General features: G+C 36.5%; 1 protein-coding gene and 1 long non-coding RNA gene across 4 annotated transcripts in view; one reads left to right on the forward strand and one right to left on the reverse strand.

The window, feature by feature from the left end:
* LOC149078994 (cell adhesion molecule Dscam1-like) overlaps positions 1–21,107 on the reverse strand; it is a 260,024-nt gene that overhangs the window by 66,339 nt on the left and 172,578 nt on the right. For both annotated transcript variants that reach the window (XM_089241240.1, XM_089241239.1), the window contains exon 15: positions 798–965. In XM_089241240.1, the coding sequence (XP_089097366.1) occupies positions 798–965 (168 nt within the window). The remainder of the gene's footprint in view (positions 1–797; positions 966–21,107) is intronic.
* LOC149078995 (uncharacterized) overlaps positions 1–21,107 on the forward strand; it is a 75,698-nt gene that overhangs the window by 26,841 nt on the left and 27,750 nt on the right. The window lies entirely within an intron of this gene.

A 21,107-nucleotide genomic window follows, 5' to 3' on the forward strand; every position in this document is an offset into this window, starting at 1 on the left:
TCTTCATCTTTCGAACCGTCGGTTATCAAAACATACTTTCAATTACAGAAAGTATCCAAATAATGTACGTATTTTGGATGAATCATTTATTTCTCTAGGGCTGTATATGTGCTAAGATAAAAAAATTTATATTGTAATTTTTTTAGTCGGCACATCTGTACTTTGATTTTGATAAAAAAAAGTTGTTGCTTAGTGTCTACTAACTCAAAAAAATTAATGTCTTAAATCTATGCTCTCCTTAACTTCCAATCAGGAGTATTTCGGTGAATATTGCACTTATAAACATGGAAATTACTTTGTTGGGCTTAGAGACAGGTAAATAACTTCTTCTTAGAAGTAGACGACAGGAAGAACGTATAAAAATAAAATTTTGTACCTCAGTTTATATACAGCTCCTAGTAAAATCAATGGCATATCTAAAATCTAGAATGGACATTATTTGAATAGTTTCTTAATAAAAAAAGTATGTTTCTCTATTACCAACGGTTCAAAAAATATGGTGTATAAGCAGTTAACCCTTTGAACGGCAATGATGAGACATTTCGCTTCTATAAAAGCCTCTTATTTTAGCATTAGCAAGCCCAGATATTTTGTAAGAATGATTTCTCAATGACAAACCTTTCTCTACATTTTTTAGTTTGCGCCTGCTGAAAATAGAAAGAAGTCCTTTGTTAATAAAAAATATATGAATTTTAAAGGGAGGTTTTAGATTGATTTCTAATTGCCGCTTAAAGAGTTAACTTCGTGTATAATTTAATATGCCTTCTTGATTTTGTTAATTTTTATTACATGCTTACCTTCTTCGTCCGTTCGTACTTCGATCGGCTTGGTTGGCTCGCTCCGGCCGATCCTGTTTTCGGCAATCGCTCTAAACAGATAAACCTTATACGGTCTCAAAGACGTCACTGTACCTTGCGTTTCGGAACCGGGAACTGTCACGTTGTTCATGCGACTGTGCCACTTCCCTGAAAAATAAAATGTTAATTTTCATACAATAGAAAAAAAACTAATGTCGTAAATAAAAGCAATATACACAACACAAAAGATTTCTGTATCATTCACTTTTCAAAGATTCCAGAATATTAAAAGATTCTATCTAGATTTTGTGAATATTGCATATAAATATCGGAATAGGCGATATTACGTTATGCCAAAAATTGAGAATTATATTTCTTCCCAATAACCATATAGGCTACAGCAGTTTCATTCAAAAGCTTTTGCTAGAGCCATTCCCATTTTCTAAGAATCTGTTTTTCCCTAACATTTCTGGCTTTGGCTAAAGGGCAAAACCCTTCAACTACATGCTTTCACAGATATTCAGCAGAACAATTTTTCTGTCTTCTAACAACGAAATATGCACTCGAATTGCTTGTAACAGGGTTAGTTATTCAATACTAGGAGCAACGGAATCAATAACACAAGAATCTGGCTCCTTTCTCGACATACGTTGTGGAATCCGTTAAGATATTCCACACACGCATTCCATGATTTATATGTAAAGTATAAACATATTTATGCTATCTACTTCTCGGTATTAACATACAGCATTGACAGAAACTGCAGAACCCAATCTCAAATTTAAATTTTTCAAGAAATTGTTCACAGAATGATTATTAGGATGCGTTTTCTTTTAATAAAAAAAATGCATTCACCGTCCGTCATTATATTGTACTAGCTATAATACCCGGCGCTACCCGAGTTTTCTCTTCAATGAGGCTTTTTTGATCACGTGATATCTCCCTTTTCCTTTGAGGGACATGCAAACTAAGTTAACCAATATGGCGACATCCAAATCCTGCGCGAATCATGAAATAAAGAAATCTAGATTCAAAGAAACATAGAAATTAATATTTTTCCTTTTTTAAAGGGTCGCTAGGTATTTCGATCCCCCCCCCCCCCGCGAACTTCAAGTTATGCATCTGCCTGTCTCTGCTTCAAAAAATGCTTAATTAAAGCTGTGGAATTTCTTTGATGTACTTTACGGACCCATAATTAATTTTAAAACATCCGTAACTATATGAATTTATGCAGTTGAATATTAAAAGACAATACGGAGACATTAATTTTCATGCTTGAGGAGATATAAATAAAAAGTTGAAATCAATGTCATTGCATGGATATCAAACTCAAAAGTATAGGTCCGGCTAATTACTTCATATTTAATCTCCTGGGCTTCGTATCTCTAAGCGAACTCAATATTTTAAAAAAATCAAGAATTCGATACAATTTTTAAAATTATTGATGGCAGGAAACCCCCACTAAATTCCCGCATTTCTACAGTAAAATTGGCAATTTTAACACTGATTTCCATGGGCATCATCCTTTGTCCCTCAAAGTGATGCTGATGATGATTCTGCGACTATTGAAAAAGTTACAAACCATTGTAAAGGCATATACACGTAACCAAAGTAAACGTTCCGAAAGTGATTGTTGAGGCCCAAAAAACCATTGTTGCCCGACAGTTTTTTTTGCCCATTTGGGACATTTGCCCTGCTCTGTGGCCTATCGTTCAAGTCGGGTCCCATTTGGTGTATATGCAAAATTTGGCGAAGATCGATATAAAATTGTAGATTTGTATAGAGAACACACACAGACAGACAGACAGACAGAAAATCAATTTTATGTATATACATATAGATAGATTTACTTACACTTAAATTAATCATTTTACACCCACACACACACATATATTCCGTAACATGATGTAAATGGGCTCAATATAATACAAAGGACACAACAAGCAAAATCTTAACGAAGTTGTTAAAGTAAAAATGCCTATAAAAATATTAATGTTAAATAAAAATTTAAAAATTCAGCAACCCGAAAAAAAATCAATTTTCATGTTATTCTTTAGAGATCATGTAATAAATATAGTTTACATAATATTTTGTTTCATGAATGAACCTGTTCTTTTATCGTTCTTTACTCTTTATTTAGCTCTTATTATTATGTAGCTCTTAAAAAATATAAGCTACAGGATTTTCTTATATTTTTCAAGTAAACAAGCTTGCATATTTTCAGCTCGTTTCGGCATTGGTGCTTCTAAACAACTCTTGAGCATTCCATGTTTTACTTTCGTGATAATTGTTTTAATTTGCGACCGAGTGGCGTGGTGCTAAGATGCTCGTCTGCCACCGTGAGGGTTGCCGTCAGGTCCCATGTTGAACCTGGGAAAAGAATATAGATAACAAGATATTTTCCGTTAGGAGCTTGAGGCGACCACCGATAGATGACACCTTCATTTCCAACCCATCGCGTTAACGTCAGTAAATTGGAGTACAGCGATATGGCCGAAGTTGGTGTGTGGTGAAGTAGTTGTAATACTTGTGAGCTGTTCATGAAGTCTCTATAATTACAAGCAGAGGGTCTCAAAATACACGTCTCCTATTTCTTGACAAGCCAAGCAAGAACGATTTTTGATCCTTGCATTTTAGAGCGAAATACTGTGTGGGTGTGGAGGAGACATTGCGGTTTATTCTTCAAAAATCATAGAAAAGGAAGTTGACAAAGATTGAGAATGACATCTTTATACCATTCAAATCCATGTAAGTCATATAAATACAATGTGTTCCCTGAAATGCAGCGCCACATATATATTTCTTAAATATTGGCAATAAATTTTTGTTGTCATGTAATAGCAATCAAGGGTACCCCCACCACGATCCTTCATTCGCATAATATAACCCCTCAAAAATTTTTCCCATTGATATTTCAATGCTTTGCCAATTAAAGGGTTAATGCATTCTTACTCATTTTCACTGAAAAATGTTTTTAGGTTTTCCACCATATATTGAACCATTGGCAAATTTCCCTACTATAAATTTATTTTATTTATTAAAAGTTTATTAACTATGATAGAATGTTACACGTTAACAAAAAAAATAATTCATCAAGAGATCAAATACGGTATCAAATCCCGATATTGCGGCCGTGGGATAGTCCGGCCCGTCAAGTAATCCGGCGTTTTTTTTTCTTCGAACGTAGAGGAGAAAAACAAAACATGTGATTGCATGCACAGCAGTTTATATAGGCTTTTTCAACCAACTTCCAATAATCCGGCATAAAAAAAAAAACTTTTAAACCCTGACCCGATACATGCCGGATTAGCGAGTGCAAAAAAAGAAAGTATAATAACCAAAAATACCATCCAATAAGGTATCCAGATTTTCACCTCGTGAAATATTGACACCGACTGTTCATAATTCTGAATTGCTTGTCATCACCCCGATCGAAACGAAATCTCTGCAAAGAAATGTTACTAGTTTCGGCCGAAAAATATGAGATTTATTACCTACGTAAAGGAAATTTACAAACTTTCTCGTTACTGCCGTACAATATCATTTAAATTGTCATCAATGTTTTTTTCTTTCTTTTTTTGAATACGAAATCAATCCGTGTACCACATATGTGTTTCTTACAAATACGTTTCACTTATTTGATACAAATTCGGTGTGGATGACGGAAAACCTTCAAAATACGAAAACCTTCCATACTACTCCCATATATACGTCTGGTAACCCATTCAGTATTGACTACTTAAAGATCATGCACACAGTGCGACGCAACTATGGCTGTCGGTTTTCGTCAGTTTTGATCAATCCGTAAAATAATTTGTTCAGTTTCTATATTTATCAATAATTCCGTCATTAGTCTCTACGGAATCGCATCCAAACCCAATCATTGATATAATTTTGGGGTGTATTTTTCCAATAAAAATAAGTCAGTCTGTTGCGTAACTTATTATTTAAATAATTTAATTAGAAGCGATAAAATTCGGATACTTACACGCGAGTTAGTTGAAACGGATCTGAAATCCCTAGTCATGAAAAAAAAAATACTTCTCTGAAAATGAGCTTTCACTACGAAAGATTATTTGAAGCTCTAAAAAAATGTTATGCTTAAATAAAGCTTGAAAAACAAAAAATAGCATTCGAGTCACCATTGGGAAACTTTAACAATCTTGGCGTAAGTTTAAATAACAAATCATGTTTTGTTTCCAGTAGGAAAAGGTTCGCGGAATCCAAGTAGAAAGTTTTGTTCGTGAGACTCGTAGCATCGGTTGCAGACAGGAAAGGAAATTGTTGGCGAAAGAGAGATTTGCAGACAGACCAAGAGAGAGAGAGAGATGGAACTAGCCCGAGGAAAGTTCAGTTTCTGCACTCGCAGCAGAAAACAGACATTAGAACTCGTTAGTGGACCTTATGATCCGTCATTAGTCTCAAAGGGATTGCTTCACTCTGTATGGGTAGTGGTTGTTCTCCTCTTCCTCTCAGGAAGAGATAAGAGATATGTGAGATGCGATGGGAAATGAGGAGGGGGGAGGAATTTACTTCAGACACGCAAAACACGACGTGTCGTACATCATGATACAAAAACCTGAAAATATCCATAATCCATCAATGAATATGTTCTACGTATTTCTTGGAATGTTACCAAGAAATTTCTTCATTACACACAAAAAAAACACCGAGTACCTAACGAACAAAAAGACAAAAAATTAAAGATCAAAGTTTCAAAAATATTTTAAAAATACCAACAAACTATACCAACAAAATTTGCAAAAATGTCTTATTGTTATGTTTAAGAAATTCAATAAAACGCTTCAACTTCTTGAACAACAATTTTTCTTTAAATTTCATTCCAAATTTTAAATTTTTATTCAAGTGTGTTTTAAAAAAAATTATTTTAAATTTCATTTTAATTTTTTAAACTTGTCTTAGTTTCATTTCAATTTTATTTCTATTTTTTAATTACATTTTAATTTTTATTTTTAAAATATTCATATTTTAGTAGAAAAAAGTTTTCAATTCTGATTCCAAATTCTTAAATTATATTTTATTACTTTTAATTCAATTTTTAATTTTATTTCCAATTATTTTAACTTAAACATTAACTTTTTTAATAGTTTAACAACTTCTACTCCACACAGAAATCTTTATTGAAGTATAAAAATTTTCATTAATGATTCATAATTTTCTTATCCATCCGAAGTGATTTTTCCGATGCGTAATTTATTAAAAATAACATGTTGAAATACCATCAATAATATGTGTGTATGTATAATATGGTGTTTGTGGCATTTTTTTAAATGCGTATAAAAAGAAACTAACATGCGTTATAAATGTTTCAGTAAGTTCTGATGTTTCAAATTTTCTTTTATGCGTTTATTTTTTTTATTCCAACAATTCTCAGCCTTTCATTTCGCAAGATCAAACGTTTCAGCGTGTTGTAAATATCAAGCCAAAGTGTGCCCAACTCACCCCCGGTTCACGTCCTTTTCCTCAGGCTGTGGTCAACGCTGTCTTATTAGCATAAATAAATCACCATGGACTGCCCTCCACCCCCCAAATTTTGAAGAAAAAAAAATTTAAATAAACAAATTTCCTAAAAATAATTTGTTACAGTTTATTTATCATTAACATATCGTAATATACTTTTTAATATTTCGACCGAACCAACACAACTCGTACAGTACGTTCCTATATTGATCAGAAAGCGTTCGTGAATCCTAATAACTATTCTGATCGCCTCTCACAAACTCATGGAATGGAGCCAAGAGGATCTTAGATAAAATTCGACAGCGCAAAGCTTCATGCAAATCTATAATGCCACAACCTGCACAGCCATCGAAGACCATCAGCAATTCCGTTCCATCGAGCTCTACAAATTAAGTTGATTTCGACACGTATAGTTAATAAAACCGAATCCAACACTGCTGTCCATCATATTTTCCAGATTCCATATTTTTCCAAACATACATAAAATAAATCAATATGTTCCATATACGCTACAAAAATTGTACCATATAATAAATTCCAATCACTTTTCTAGGACACAAATAAAATAGTAATATTGCCAAACAACATAATTCTAGAACAAAAAGAAAAATTGTTTGATTTTCGTAAAAACCATTTGCAAAAATGAATAAAAAAAAAATATTAGAATAAAAATGGAAGGAATTCAAAGAATAACGAAAATTCGGGAAACAATGGACGAAAAGATGCAGGAAAAAAAAAATTCAAATAGGAAAGTTGCCAAATTTGTCACTGAAATATGCATAAAACAAAAAGAAATCAAATCGCCAACGAAAACAGCTCTGGATTTCAGAGTAATGGCGTCTGCATGAATATCTGATGAAATAAAAAGAAAAAAACTAACGAACAAATTTCCCCAAGCACATAAAATCTTGATTGTATCATTTCTTTTTTTTTATGTATTTTTCTTTCTTCCACTTCTGCTATATTTTGTTTTTCTTTTCTGTGAATTGCATGATACTCAGAAATCACTGGAAATCTCTCTTGACGATCGCTTGTATATGTACAGATATTGCCATAGATAAATAACTTCCTGTCCTCAACATCCTTCAGTAGCAATACATTTCGCATCTCGTACGAAATACATTAAGATACGCACTTAAGAAACATCATGGCACGTATAAATACTCTTTGCTTATATATATGGTTATGGTTTTTTTTTTTACATTACTCCACGATAAATACATCATCTAAATGGCTTTCTTAACACCGACGCTGGAAATTATTCCAAAAATTGTAATTTTATCATAAGAATTACAAATTTATTCTTATAATCATTTTTGTATGTTTATTTTTGCTTAAATAACCCTTTAAGATCGGGAAATTTTTGAAAACGTGTGAAGTATTTGACCAGCATGAGCTCAGTCTTAAGGGGCCGTACTGGTATTACGTCATCATCGATGAGGGGAGGGGGTTTCCGAGTTGCTGACTTTTGATGACAAGGAGGGAGGGGGGTTTGGATAATGCTTACGTCATCAACCACCGTTTAAGAAAATATGAAATATTTTCAATGGCATCTTACACGGTGCGCCAAAAACGAGAAAAACCTTCCGGTAGCTTGTGGGCACTTTGAAGTAACATTCCGCTATCTCTATTGATAAGTACCCTATAGAGCCACTTTAGTGATCTCTAAATGTTTCACGGATCCAAGTGCTCTGGAAATGCGTAAATGCACTTAAGTGCTCTGGAACTGTGCCACACATCACTCAAGTGATCCGTAATTATATGCCGCGGGTCACTTAAATAAACTGAGAATGTTCCGCTGGTAACTTGAGTGATGTAGAACCGCACTGGGGTCCACTTAAGTGCTCTAAAATTACGTCACATGTCACTCAAGGGATCTCTAAATGTGTCACGGATCGCTCAAGTGTTCAGGAACTGTGTCCCGGGTCATTTAAGTAATCTGAAAATGTGCCACGGGTCGCTTAAATGTTCTGGAATTGACACTTGAGCGATCTGTAAATGTGCCGCTTAGTTCATTTTTACAAAATTAGATTTGAGGAGGGCAGGCCGCATCAGATAGCCCCAGGGCCATATTTGGTCCGCGGGCCAAGGGCCTTTATGCGATTTATCATTATATGGCTTAAAGGGTGGATCGCAATGAATTTATTAAAGATAAATTTTGAGTTCATAGCCTTCAAATAACATTGAAATATTAACAGAAATTGATTATAATAACCTATAAAAACTGGATCATTCATTGCGTTGTTTCAGCATAAATGCAATGCCATGAAAATATAATAAAATCGTTCGGGGAGCACCTTCCTCCGTTTATAAGAAAACCAAGCATCGGTGATGTGGTTTCTTTAATAGAGGCGCGGTGATGAATTCCGATTGAAAAAAATTGACTACGTAGGTTCCCTTACGTAGATATTATGAAGACGTTGAAGCATATTGACAGTCCAGTTCATAAAGGTAACAACTCAGAAAATGGCATTTTCGAGTCATGACGCCATGACAACCGAGAAAAATGCTTCCTCGCAAAACAGCAACAACTCCCAACTCTTTTTATACATTCTCCTATTGTAATTAAATCTGAGTTGATTCCCAACCTCAAAACATAGAATTTTCAGTTGTTGCGTTTTTAAACTGGGTCGTCTGATTGCAACATGTGCTCTTATTATTTTAGATGTGAGGATACAAACAAATTTTGCTATATTTAATGTTAGTTACGGTGCATGCAATGTCGCCTTGCTGAGAAAAACTCGCGGTTCATTATATGTGTGATTGGGCTCCCTTCCCATCAATATACACAACGAAATTTCCAAGATTTTTCCTAATCGCATTGTATTTAGGCTATTCCGTGTCAGCATGAAGGTTCGTATAATAGACTGCATTATACTGCACTATAAACCTCTATATTGCAATAATTTCGTATGTATAATCCGTGACAGTGTATAGTCTAGACATGAGACTCTTTTTAAGGACCACCTTATGTTTCACCCTATACAGCAAAACTTCTAAATGAGGGACACCCATGGGAGCCAGACTTTTTGTCCCTTATTGAGTGGTGAATGATTTCTTATTCGAAGGAACATGGATCAGGTCATCCGTCCTCTAACTAGAGGTGTCTCTTATTCGGAATGTCCCTTAAAGGTTTGACTGTATTCGGTGACGTATAATGCGCATGTATTAACACTTCTGGTTGCTACCTTTTATCATTTATAGTAGACTTTTAAAAGAATGGAAGGGTTGTTTGGTAAAGTTTTTTTGGAATAAGCTCCAATCCTCCCACTCGCATCTATAAAAATAAATTATTTTTATGAATTATTTCTATAATTATCTGTAGATTATGAGTAGATTATAAGCGGTGGCTTAAGATCCACGCTATAAATTCAGATTTTTTTTATGAAAAATTATCTTCAGATTATACAGAGAATATTGCAGTACAATAATAAAGACTTGACTACGTTACCTTTAACGTTTATTTTGGTAATGCATTATTCTACCTTCAACAAGCGTGCACCATTTCTAGTTATCATTAAACGGAATTATCAACAATTTACTAATGTTGCAATCATTTATATATGTAGGACATGTTTTTAATGTTATTTACTATGAACTGAAATAATGCGTGAATAGAAAATATGTATGATTATGCATGTATACGAGCGCCTACATTTTTAACTGAAAAGTATCGAGTAATACATAGCAGCTTATGTTTCTACACACACACAGCATCAAAAAAGCATCATTAAAGGAAATTGATTATGTATCAGTCAATGCAGTTTAACCATTGAAACATAACAGCAAAAGAAATGATCGATGATATTTTAATGATCTCCATGAAAAGGGAAAAAAGTTGTGACCAGTAACGATTCGAATTTTGAATCATATTTCTTCCCCGTTGATATAAAACGAAATATCTATCCATTTCTCATGTGAATAATTTAGCTTTGTTATTAGGATTTTTTCTCGTCTCATAAGGACTATAGCTCCGACGTAGTTTGTATCCCGACTCTTAGGCATTTAGTTTAAATAAATGCACTTGTAGCTCCATTCTTCTCCTTTGAGAGAAAAGATCAGAGGAAAAATCTGATGCATTCCAGATAATGCAACTTTCTCCGGGTGAAAAGAGTAATGTTCTGTTATGCTTTTCGGCATGTTTCTCTTAGCCTGGAGGAACGAACACGAGCAAAAACGTATTCTCGCGTATATTCCGATCGTACAGCTTTGCTTCAAATCACAAAAAAATAAATACGTAGCTAAAGCAGAGCCGCTTCAACGAATACAATATCCAGAAAACCCTTCGGAACAGAATTCGCCGAAGTTTTGTTGATGTAACCAAGTCTTTAAGAAGGGGAAAACCTTTTTATCATCTTGAAAAATGCAAGGTGCTTTTCTTTCGTTTTTCTATTCTTCTTTCTCCCTCTCAGCATATTTTTCTTAAGAAAATAAATAGGTGCCTAAAAAATTGGAGTAGAACCAAACGTTGAAGATCTGGAGAATAGCGGGGGGAGAAAAACAACAAAATTCAGAAAAAGGCCACGGGAGATTAGGAGAAAAAAAAAATATCCTATATTTTTTTTCCCTATCCCGGCTGATGATGATGATGATAGTGAGGTAATGCATCATCGATTTGTATTTTTTTCCCGAAAATTTAGGGTCAATTTTGCTTCTTCTAAAAAAAAATTCAGGCGTTCACCTTCCCCTATCATCACCCCCCCCCTCCATTTTTTTCTGAAGCACTAATTCAAAAACGGATTTTTCAACTCCGTCATTAGCGAGCAATATGGTTTTTTTTTCATTGTAAGTCTGTGTTTAAGAAGGGAATTCTAATAAACAAAAAACTTCCCTCTACTTAAATTGGAGTGTGTGTGTGGAGGCCATACACATAACAAACAAACCACCAATAAAGAAGAACCAAGGAACAAAAAAAATTATTCAGAATTTTAAAAGAGCCGATGTTCACAATAGCTTATGTAATCCTGTGAAAAGTTTCGAGAAAAAAAAAAGATTCTCGGAAAAATTGTGCAAATAAAAGATACGTGCCTCTAACAGCTGTATTTTTAAATATATAAGTTTTTATCAGGAAATTACAGTAATATACAACAATTTATGGTCGAAATTCTAATTTGCTTTGATTCAATCGATACATTATGATTTTATTATTGTAAAATACAGTGAAACCTGTCTAAGACGGCACTTTATGAGACGGAAACCTGTCTTAAACGGAATCAAAGTATAGTCTTTTCAATGATTAGTGCTTTTATTTGCACATTTCTAAAACGGAAATCTGTCTAAAACGGAATATTATTTCAATCTCTTGACGTTCCTTTTCGTACAGGTTTCACTGTGAATTGCTACGTCTATTTGCATCAATTTTGATCACATTCGGTGTGGATCAGTGATTTATCATTTGACTTTGGTTTTTTTTATGCAGCTTTCTCTAGAATCTCTCCACCACCTGATGTGATTTAGAGAGTGAATCATCGACCGCATAATCTTCTTATAATCATTTAGTCTGTATGATATTCGGTGAACCAGGGACGATGACCAGAGCTTTCGCACCGGGCCCAAGCAATGGATGTATGTCGAAAAATACATTTTAAAAGTCATCGAAACTCTTCACTAATTTAGATTTTCAACATCTTGATGCTTTGCCAGTCTCGATACATCCGACAACAGTCCTTTCAACTCATTCGTCATGCAGCCGTTGTCGGCTGAAAAGTTTTACGCTGAGATATAGTTGTTTGTTCAGTACATCACTGTCAGTAAACGTTAATAACTGTTGCTACCTCCTACTTCAAAAGTTTGCTCGTTTCATTGACATGCATGCGCAGTTTCGGTAAACCCAATAATTCTACAAACATTCGAAGTTAGGGTAACTACCTTCAAAGCGCACAAATATATTTCCCAATCTAGGTTCAGTTGTGGGTACATTCGTTAGTTAATTATTGTTCGAACTTCCAGGCTATAAATGTAGATCTCATCTTTCAAATGCAAATTTCTGAAGTGCAAATTCATCTGAATGCATAGAATAGTAGTATAGCGAGAAAATTATCAAATATATGAAAGCTGATATACTCAAATGAATGTTCAAAGCATTTTAAAAAGTGATTATTAAATACAAATTAATTCAAAATGAGTTATAAGAAAGGAAACATGTTTGTGACGGCTGTAATTTATTTATTTCACGCATATCAATCAAATACAAAAGGCCAACTCGGAAAGTTTGATTTAGCACTACTGTATAGCTGCTGTCTCCTGAATGTTCTCTAGAAACGCAGCTAGTTTTTCTACACCTATGCACAAGTATAGCTCCCTGAAATACCAGATTGATCCGGTGTTTGAATCGACCCCATTACTTATTCAATGCTTTAAGTGTTGAATGTTCTGTGAGTGACCTTTTTCACATATTACCAAAAACATTTTTTAAAATCAATCGCTGAAGTTTTTGCACATTCTAGCCCACGTTACCTCATTTTGAGTAGCAAGGCCTGTACTGAACATTCAGAAGATGAGGTTTTCAAAGTTGCCAAATGAAATTTTGAGAGTTGACCTTTCGCTGTATGACAATAATGTGTGAAATAAATTAATTTTAGTTGTGCGCGTTCTCTTTGCGTTCTCCTAAAGTCATTCTTCGCTTTTCCGAGTTTCAGTTCGTCCTACACTAGAGTATGTCTTTAGATTTTGGAGACCGTACCTACAGAGGGACATAGACGTGGTTGATGAGAGGCAGGAAAGAGCTACACCTGCTCTTCTTGACACACAAGGCTTGAGCTATAAAGAAATATTTAATTTCTTGAATATTTTTACATTTAAGGGACGTAGGTGTTGGACGGATATGATTGAAGTGTTCAAAATTTTCAATGGTATGGATAGAATGGACCGAGTTATTAATACACCGTCAATCAACTGCTTCCACAAGGAGATACCAGCTCCGTTTAGTAGTGTTCGAGTGGTGCAGGGGTAAGAAGTTCATCTTCCACCATGAAGATTATAGTCAAGGTCCACGGGTTCAAATCAGGAGAAGAGCATTAGAAACAAGTTCTTTACCTACCGAGCCTGGGACATTGACTGATAGATGGCGCATTCATTTTCCACCCAACTCCACCAGTTGGAAATGGCGATATATGACCGGAATTGGTGTGCGGTTTAGTAAGGAGTAATTCTAGGTTGTGGTATCGCAGGGAGATTTCCACTAACACACAGGTTTGTTAATAAAGAGCACAGCTTACTTCCGAAGGTCGTAAATTCAAAAACAACTGATACGTTTAAGAGAAAGAAGATAAGTATGGATAAATCAAGAAGCTACTTCATACTTAGATAAGACAACCATAATCTTTTTTATGGACAGTTTATTAGATATTATTACTTTTCTCCATTTTTTGGTGGTATTTGATTTGTTTTTACGGGCATAATTTTGCAGCCACTGCATTTGGCAATTTGCCTGTTGTGGCCTTTGTATTTGTACGCATCCAAGTTCGTATGAATTGGCACAATAATGATGCAAAATATTTAAAGTTAGAAAAAGCAAAAATTCATATTAATCGAGTTTATATTAACAAGAAAGTATTAAGAAATTTCGCGAGGAAAAACTTATGTACAACATTTTAAAATAACAGGTGAAAAATTTCAAGGAAAAATACTTTTCATTGTAGTCGAATTTTATTTTTCAACGCTTTTTAACCCATATTTTTGCCAAACATTGAAGAAAAAAATTTTCATGAAGTTTTCGATCTATAGACATTTAGGTCTTAAAACAAACATAGAATCGAAAAACTTATCAAAACTTTAATAGCTAATTGATTACAGACTGTCCTAAATATATAACGATGGTAAAATGCCCTATTTTATGTCTTCACCCAGATCCTACATGGAAGGGGGGCATTTTTTGCAAATTGTTGTAGGTTTTACATTGAAAATGCTCAATTGGCATAAGCGTAAACTTGTATTTGACCGATCCATGGGCTTGGCCTTCCCCCCCCCCCTTCTCCATTATACCCGAAAAAGTGGAGCTAAGCGGGTCCCTGGCTTTGAATTATCATAATCTGAAGACATACAATGACTTGAAGCTCCTTAATTTCTGCAGTAAGAAATTTTTTAAATGCTACATGTTTAAATTTTTTAAATACTACAAAAGCATACATAAGTTTCTCAGCCACCTCGTTGGGCATTTTGCCTGTTGTGGCGTTGTATTTGTATTTGATGCACCTTTTTCACACAAAACACAGAAAGCATGTATCAGATGCAAAACGCTTTTTTTTCTCCATGATAATACCAGCTAAAAGAGAAAAAACCGTAGTTCCTGGAAAAAGTCAGAAATCTCCACCCCCTCCCTTCACTGATAATAAGGATAATCTTCTGGGAACAAAAATTTTCAGAAGAAAATAGAAAGCGAGAAAGGTATTTAGATTCGGAAAACTGGCTGAACGAAATAAAGCAGGAAGGATAGCGAATTATAGAGGAAAAAGATGTAGCATCGTATTTTTTTCACTGCAGCTAGCAGAAAGCGCAGTGCATATTACCATTGCCCTATTTATAGGACAGTAAAAAAAATCTCTAAAATACGCCATCTCGAAGTATAATTTTTTTCACAGCTTTTTTTTCTATCTCATCAAATATAGTAAGTATCACCAACAGAAATGCATATAAAATTTTTTATTACATTAAAAATTATAGGTATAGTATATTGAATGAATTGAAAAGAAGTATATAAAATTTCACTAAATTATAAAACACACAAAAAATTCAGTTTTATTCAAATCACTCTAAGTAATGCTGCTGCAATAGTATATGTTTAGTCTTACTTTTGAAATATCAAAATAAGAGAAGTAAGTGTATGTAGTTGCGCTGTGACCATTTGAACCTGCTGTCCTATAGATTGGACGATGGTAAAATATCGGTTTTAAACCAATTTGCAGATTATAAGCGACATTCAAGCAATTCTGCAGATTATAAGCGGCATTCAAGCAATTATGCAGATTATAAGCGGCATTCAAGCAATTCTGCAGATTATAAGCGGCATTCAAGCAATTCTGCAGATTATAAGCGGCATTCAAGCAATTCTGCAGATTATATGCGGCATTCAAGCAATTCTGCTGATTATAAGCGGCATTCAAGCAATTCTGCAGATTATATGCGGCATTCAAGCAATTCTGCAGATTATAAGCGGCATTCAAGCAATTCTGCAGATTATATGCGGCATTCAAGCAATTCTGCAGATTATAAGCGGCATTCAAGCAATTCTGCAGATTATATGCGGCATTCAAGCAATTCTGCAGATTATAAGCGGCATTCAAGCAATTCTGCAGATTATATGCGGCATTCAAGCAATTCTGCAGATTATAAGTGGCATTCAAGCCACTCGACTCCACGAATAATCGGGAGTCCACTGTATGCTGTTCATTCAGCCATCATCAAACAATACAAAAAAAATTATTCAAAGTCGTATTTCAAAATAAATAAGATATTCCAGACAGATCTATCAGCCACATGACGAAACCCAAAGTAGGAATTTTTTTACGTTACCCCGGGAATTTCTTTCCTGTTTATTGCCTTTCCATGTCACTAATCATTTTGATATAGCGAAAATATCCCATTTTTCAAATTTTTTTCCCCCATTCCATGCCTGTCCCCTTGTAACGTGCAATGCTGCTGATCGATTTTATATTCAAATGTCTCCGGAGTCTAATTTTATGAAGCCGCTTTCTCTCCCGCTTTTCCCATGCACTCGCGGAATAGAAGCACGCAGGCACATACACACGGAAATTAAATACCGTCGATAATGGTATTGGTGCACTTGAGAAACACGGTTTGCCCATATCGGCAAATATGAGCCGAGAAAATATAAAGCCAAAAGAACCCGGTCGACATCAACGAGGATCGAAAGAGATGAAAATTCCATTATAATAAATCGATAATGCAACCAGGGAATTTGAAAGAGCCGCTTCCTCTCTTGTTTAGATTGTATCATGCATTGTGCCATATATATTTTTTTCTCATCTATCCCCCCCCCCTTTTTCATATTCCATGCCGTATACTTTAATCGCCATCTTTATTCTTTCATTCGATTCCTATACGAATATTCGATACTGTTTCGGGGATAAAAATGTATGGCTTGTTAATCCTACAATGACACCAAAAACAAAATATATGGCAACGTATTATTTTTAACTCATGAATGTGATGTTATGAGTAAGCATTTTTGGAATCGTGTCCATGTTTTGCTTGGTAAGGTTGTCGGGATTCAAAGCCCATTCAAGTGACTAAACGTTTTTGGATGCCACTGTCGAAGTACGGATAATATAAACTCATCGATACAAATGGTAAAGACGAATCATCTCAACACCCTCTCTTAAAATGTCAGGCGTCGTACGTATTGTGTCTTGATTGACAGAATACAGAATGAACCAAGCACGTCCAGGCTCTATCGCTATTGCAATTTAAGCACAGTGGTCATAAGACCGCGGACGCACCCGGAAAACCTACTGGTGTTTCAGCCAAGCGAAGCCACCTCAAGAAAATCCAACCCCCCAGGGCGCCCCTCACCAACTCTCTCGTCACCCTGCCTCCCTCACATTCCCAACCCAACAATAGCCCTGCATCTCCGCCCGGCACCACACCAGGACGTTTGCGCCCCCATTCCCAACTAAACATCCTCAGCCCCAACAGCCGCCACCCGACCACCCAATAACCCACATCACTCCCCACGGCCGAATTCTCCCGCCCCCAGAACCATCCCGTCCCTTCCGGAGCTGCATTGTAAGTCAAAACAATAAATAGTTACACACAAAACATATTGTCTTGATTGACAGCAATTTTGATGTTGCAATGGGTCCACGTTGAATAAAAGTTTATTTCTTGACTACACAATTGGAATAAACTGAATTTTCCCTAACACGATATAATAAATCTAATGCCAATGATCGAGGCAAGTATACAATGCTACGGTCCATGTTCGTAGACTAAACGTTTCGTGAAATGGCCAGAATTTTGTCGATCACTTCATGAAGTAACCGTTGTCTGAAAGTCTAGGTAAATTGTGAAGTAGCCTTCATTTTCATAAAGTAAGTAGCTCATTAGGTGACTATATGCTATTCCTAACCAAAAAGAGCGTTCCGGATGCGTAGCAAATAATAAACCAATCCCAGCATGTCAAGAGGTCTGAAGCAGTTGTGTATCCCCCTCCTAGCATTTCCATGATTCAGTCGGTCAAAGTGGGGAATAATACTTTTGATTCTTTATTTATTGATTGCGTTATGTTCGTCGCTGTCAGCTTCATCTAATACGGTGGTTCCCAACGTGGGGGCCCAAGCTTCACAAGGGGGGTGGACAATTCGGATTTTTAAGAGGGTCAATTTGAGAATGAGCTCATAAAGAAATTATCAGAATTCTCCCATCACTATATCAGTTCAAAAATTTTTTGTTAACAATTTCTTGATGACTTATTTCTTTCTTTTTTCTGTTTCAATGGTTCTCTTGGAAGGGGTTTGACCAAGGCTTCTAAACGCTTTGTGTTTCACGGATAATTTGTGCCAGTATGATGAAGTCCATGGAATCTCCCTTCCCCCGCCCCGTGCCAAAAAATGAAGGAAATTGACAAAATAATATTCTGTTTGTGGCAATGTAAAAACAATTAGTTACGAGTATCCATACTTTTCTGGCGTTCGATTCTTTTTCATATCAGTAGACATTTCGTCCACTACCGCGGTGGACATCATCGATACAAGTGACGGTAAGCAAGGAGTCGAAACGATCTCCTCTGAAGAGCGTGATCTACTGGCGCTTCGGCTGAAACACCATGAAGAAGCATCGTGCTGAACATTACAACGTGCTGAAGCATCGTTGCGACGTGGAAAAAGAGACGCTGGCCGTGAAATCCTACCTTCTCTGTTCAGTGAATTAATTTCTTTCTTATCCAAGGTCACCGACCTCTGAAGTCATTCCAAGGACCCCCCCTGGTTAAGAATCACTGCTTTTAACTAAGTAAATTACCTTTCATAGCTTCCTCGACGTGAGTAGGAGTTTACTTTTGAATTTTAAGAATTACAAGTAATAGAACTACTCTGAAAAGACAAATAATTAAGGTTCGGGGAGTTCCCAGGTTGCAAATTTAAAGGGATGCAAAGAATATATATATATATATATATACACACACAAATATGAAGTTTCACGGAAGATGGAGAGGGGAGGTCACCCCGCCCCCCCGACAAAAGTTCTATTTACGGAGGGGGGCATCAGAATTTCAGAGATGCTTTGGTGGGGCATGGTCTAAAAAAGGTTGGGAAACACTGATCTAATAGCTCCTGATGATGGTAACTGCAGGTGTTGGAAAGACGTTGAGTCTATATTGAAACTCACGACCGCCCCTCAGCCCAAAAAATATTTCTTGTCCATTGAATTTCGTGGAATGTCCAGACTTCGGACTGGAACCGCAACCATGCAATACACAGATCCTAACACATATTCACATTTGTTGGGGATCGTATCAAAATAAAGATAAAATCGTCTGGTTAGTAAAAAAAACGTTGTAAATGAAATGAAACATCTCCACCCGAATTTTAACGCTTGCTAATTAAAGCGTTAAAGATACACTCATGTCCATAAATTAAGGATAATTCAGAATCACACGGAAATCGAAATCGAAAGTAAAAATTTCACCTGTAGAATTATCACACACATCTGCAAGAATGATACGCAAATTTCAGGAAGCCACCAGATGATACCGATGGTACGTCACAATGACGAGAGTGTAAGAGGGGGGGGGGGGTATATAAGGAATGGTGGCAAAGAAGTAAAATTGTTCACAAGAGTTCTGTAAGGCACTCAGTGCCATAAGCGAATAGTTATGACACAGAGGACGCATGTGGATGATTTTTTACGTGGTAGAATTATCGGTCGCCTGGAATGTGGGCGTACTCAGATGGAAGTATCCGAGGAACTTGGAATTGCCCAAAGTGTCATCTCTAGGCTTTGGCAACGATTCAAAGATAACGGAAATGTCAGTAGACGTCACAGTACAGGTCGCCCCCGAGTTACAACGCCGAATGAAGACCGGTATTTGGCAGCAGCTGCCAAAAGATGCAGACGGAGCACAGCATCCGACCTGTCTCGTCAGGTATCTGCAGCCACGGGTAGTACAGTTTCAAGACAAACCGTGTACAGACGTTTGGGAGATATTGGTCTATATGCTCGCAGGCCTGTCAGATGTGATACGCTCACGGCAACTCACTGTCGGCAGCGATTAGGCTGGAGTAGAGAACATGCAATGTGGACATCGTCACAGTGGGCTTGGGTGATGTTTTCCGACGAGTCCAGGTTTAGCTTGCAGTCTGATTCACGTCGGACTTTCATATGGAGAACGCCAGGTACCCGTTACCACCAAGACAACATCATTGAACGACACCGTTACGGTGGTGCAGCATTGCTCGTTTGGGGTGGAATTAAACTGGGTTCCAGAACAGATCTGCATTTTCAAACCGGAACCGTGAAAGCCCAAATTTATCGGGACATCATTCTGGAACAACATGTACGTTTGTTTAGGAGTGCCATGGGCGCAGAATTTGTGTTTATGGATGACAACGCCCGTCCTCACCGAGCAAACATCGTAAACGAATGCCTTGAATCTGAGGATATAGCCCGTATGGAATGGTCAGCATTCTCACCTGACTTGAATCCGATAGAGCATGTGTGGGACATGCTTGGCCGACGAGTTGCAGCCCGTCAACCACCTCCTAAATGAGTACCGGAACTTCGGAGAGCATTGCTTGCTGAGTGGAGTGATCTTCCCTAAGATCAGATCGATAATATGATACTCAGATGCCTAGGCGTTGTACGGACTGTATTTTATCGCATGGGAGACATGCAATGTATTAACCATCATACCAACCATGTAATAGTAAGTTTTTGTAAAGGAGACATTTTTTACAATTGCTTTAGGGAGCAAAAATCGTAGTTTTTATGAATGGTATCATACATAGACCATCGTTTTTGTTCTTTATCTTTTGTTTAATAAATGGGCTTTATGAATAAGTAACGTTTGTTTTGTTTCTGAACCTTTATTTGCCGGAGCTGGCATTATCCTTAATTTAAGGACATGAGTGTAATTTCTTCAGGATTTCAAATCACACTCATCTTCATTTCATTGAGTGAATTTCTTCTTTTTACGAATCCGCTCATTTGCTTATATTTCGTCACATGTAGAAAATACATGCATTCTGGTCGTCACCAGTCCGTGTTTGTTAGTCTTTCTGTTCGGACACAATTTCCTCTCACGCGTGTTCTTTCACTCAATTCTTTGGCGAACGAGGGGACAGCGTCCATCTGAACCTAATAAATCTTTCCCGGATGAAAATCAATTGAAGGAAGCCTCGCAATTGCCAAGTAATTTTATAGTCTAATATGTTGCGTCCGAAACGTAACCATTAATGTTATCGCTCGAAGCCGAAACCATTCATTATGAATATTACCAGTAGTTACAATGTATTCCAACAATTCTCAGCCTTTCATTTCGCAAGAAGATGAAACGTTTCTGCGTGTTGTAAATATCAAGCCAAAGTGTGCCCAACCCATCCCCCGGTTTACGTCCTTTTCCTCCGGCCGTGGTCCACGCTGTCTTATTAGCATAAATAAATCACCCTGGACTGCCCCCTCCCCCCACCAACTCAAGCTCCTCGAGAGTGGAGATCGCGAATATTTGGGTGCGCTGACATTCGTAATATACGCTTCACGCCGTCGGTTATGTTATGTTGCTAAGGAATGATTAATAAAGCCGGGAGACCAAAACAGCTCTTGTATACATATTTCAATTTCTCGTAGTGTGTTTTACCAAAGTGGGCCATTCCCTCA

The sequence above is a fragment of the Pholcus phalangioides genome, unplaced genomic scaffold, assembly GCF_987345545.1.
Source record: "Pholcus phalangioides strain wild (caught in Gottingen) unplaced genomic scaffold, Ppha-v1.0 ptg000013l_1, whole genome shotgun sequence".
Taxonomy (NCBI): Eukaryota; Metazoa; Arthropoda; class Arachnida; order Araneae; family Pholcidae; genus Pholcus; species Pholcus phalangioides.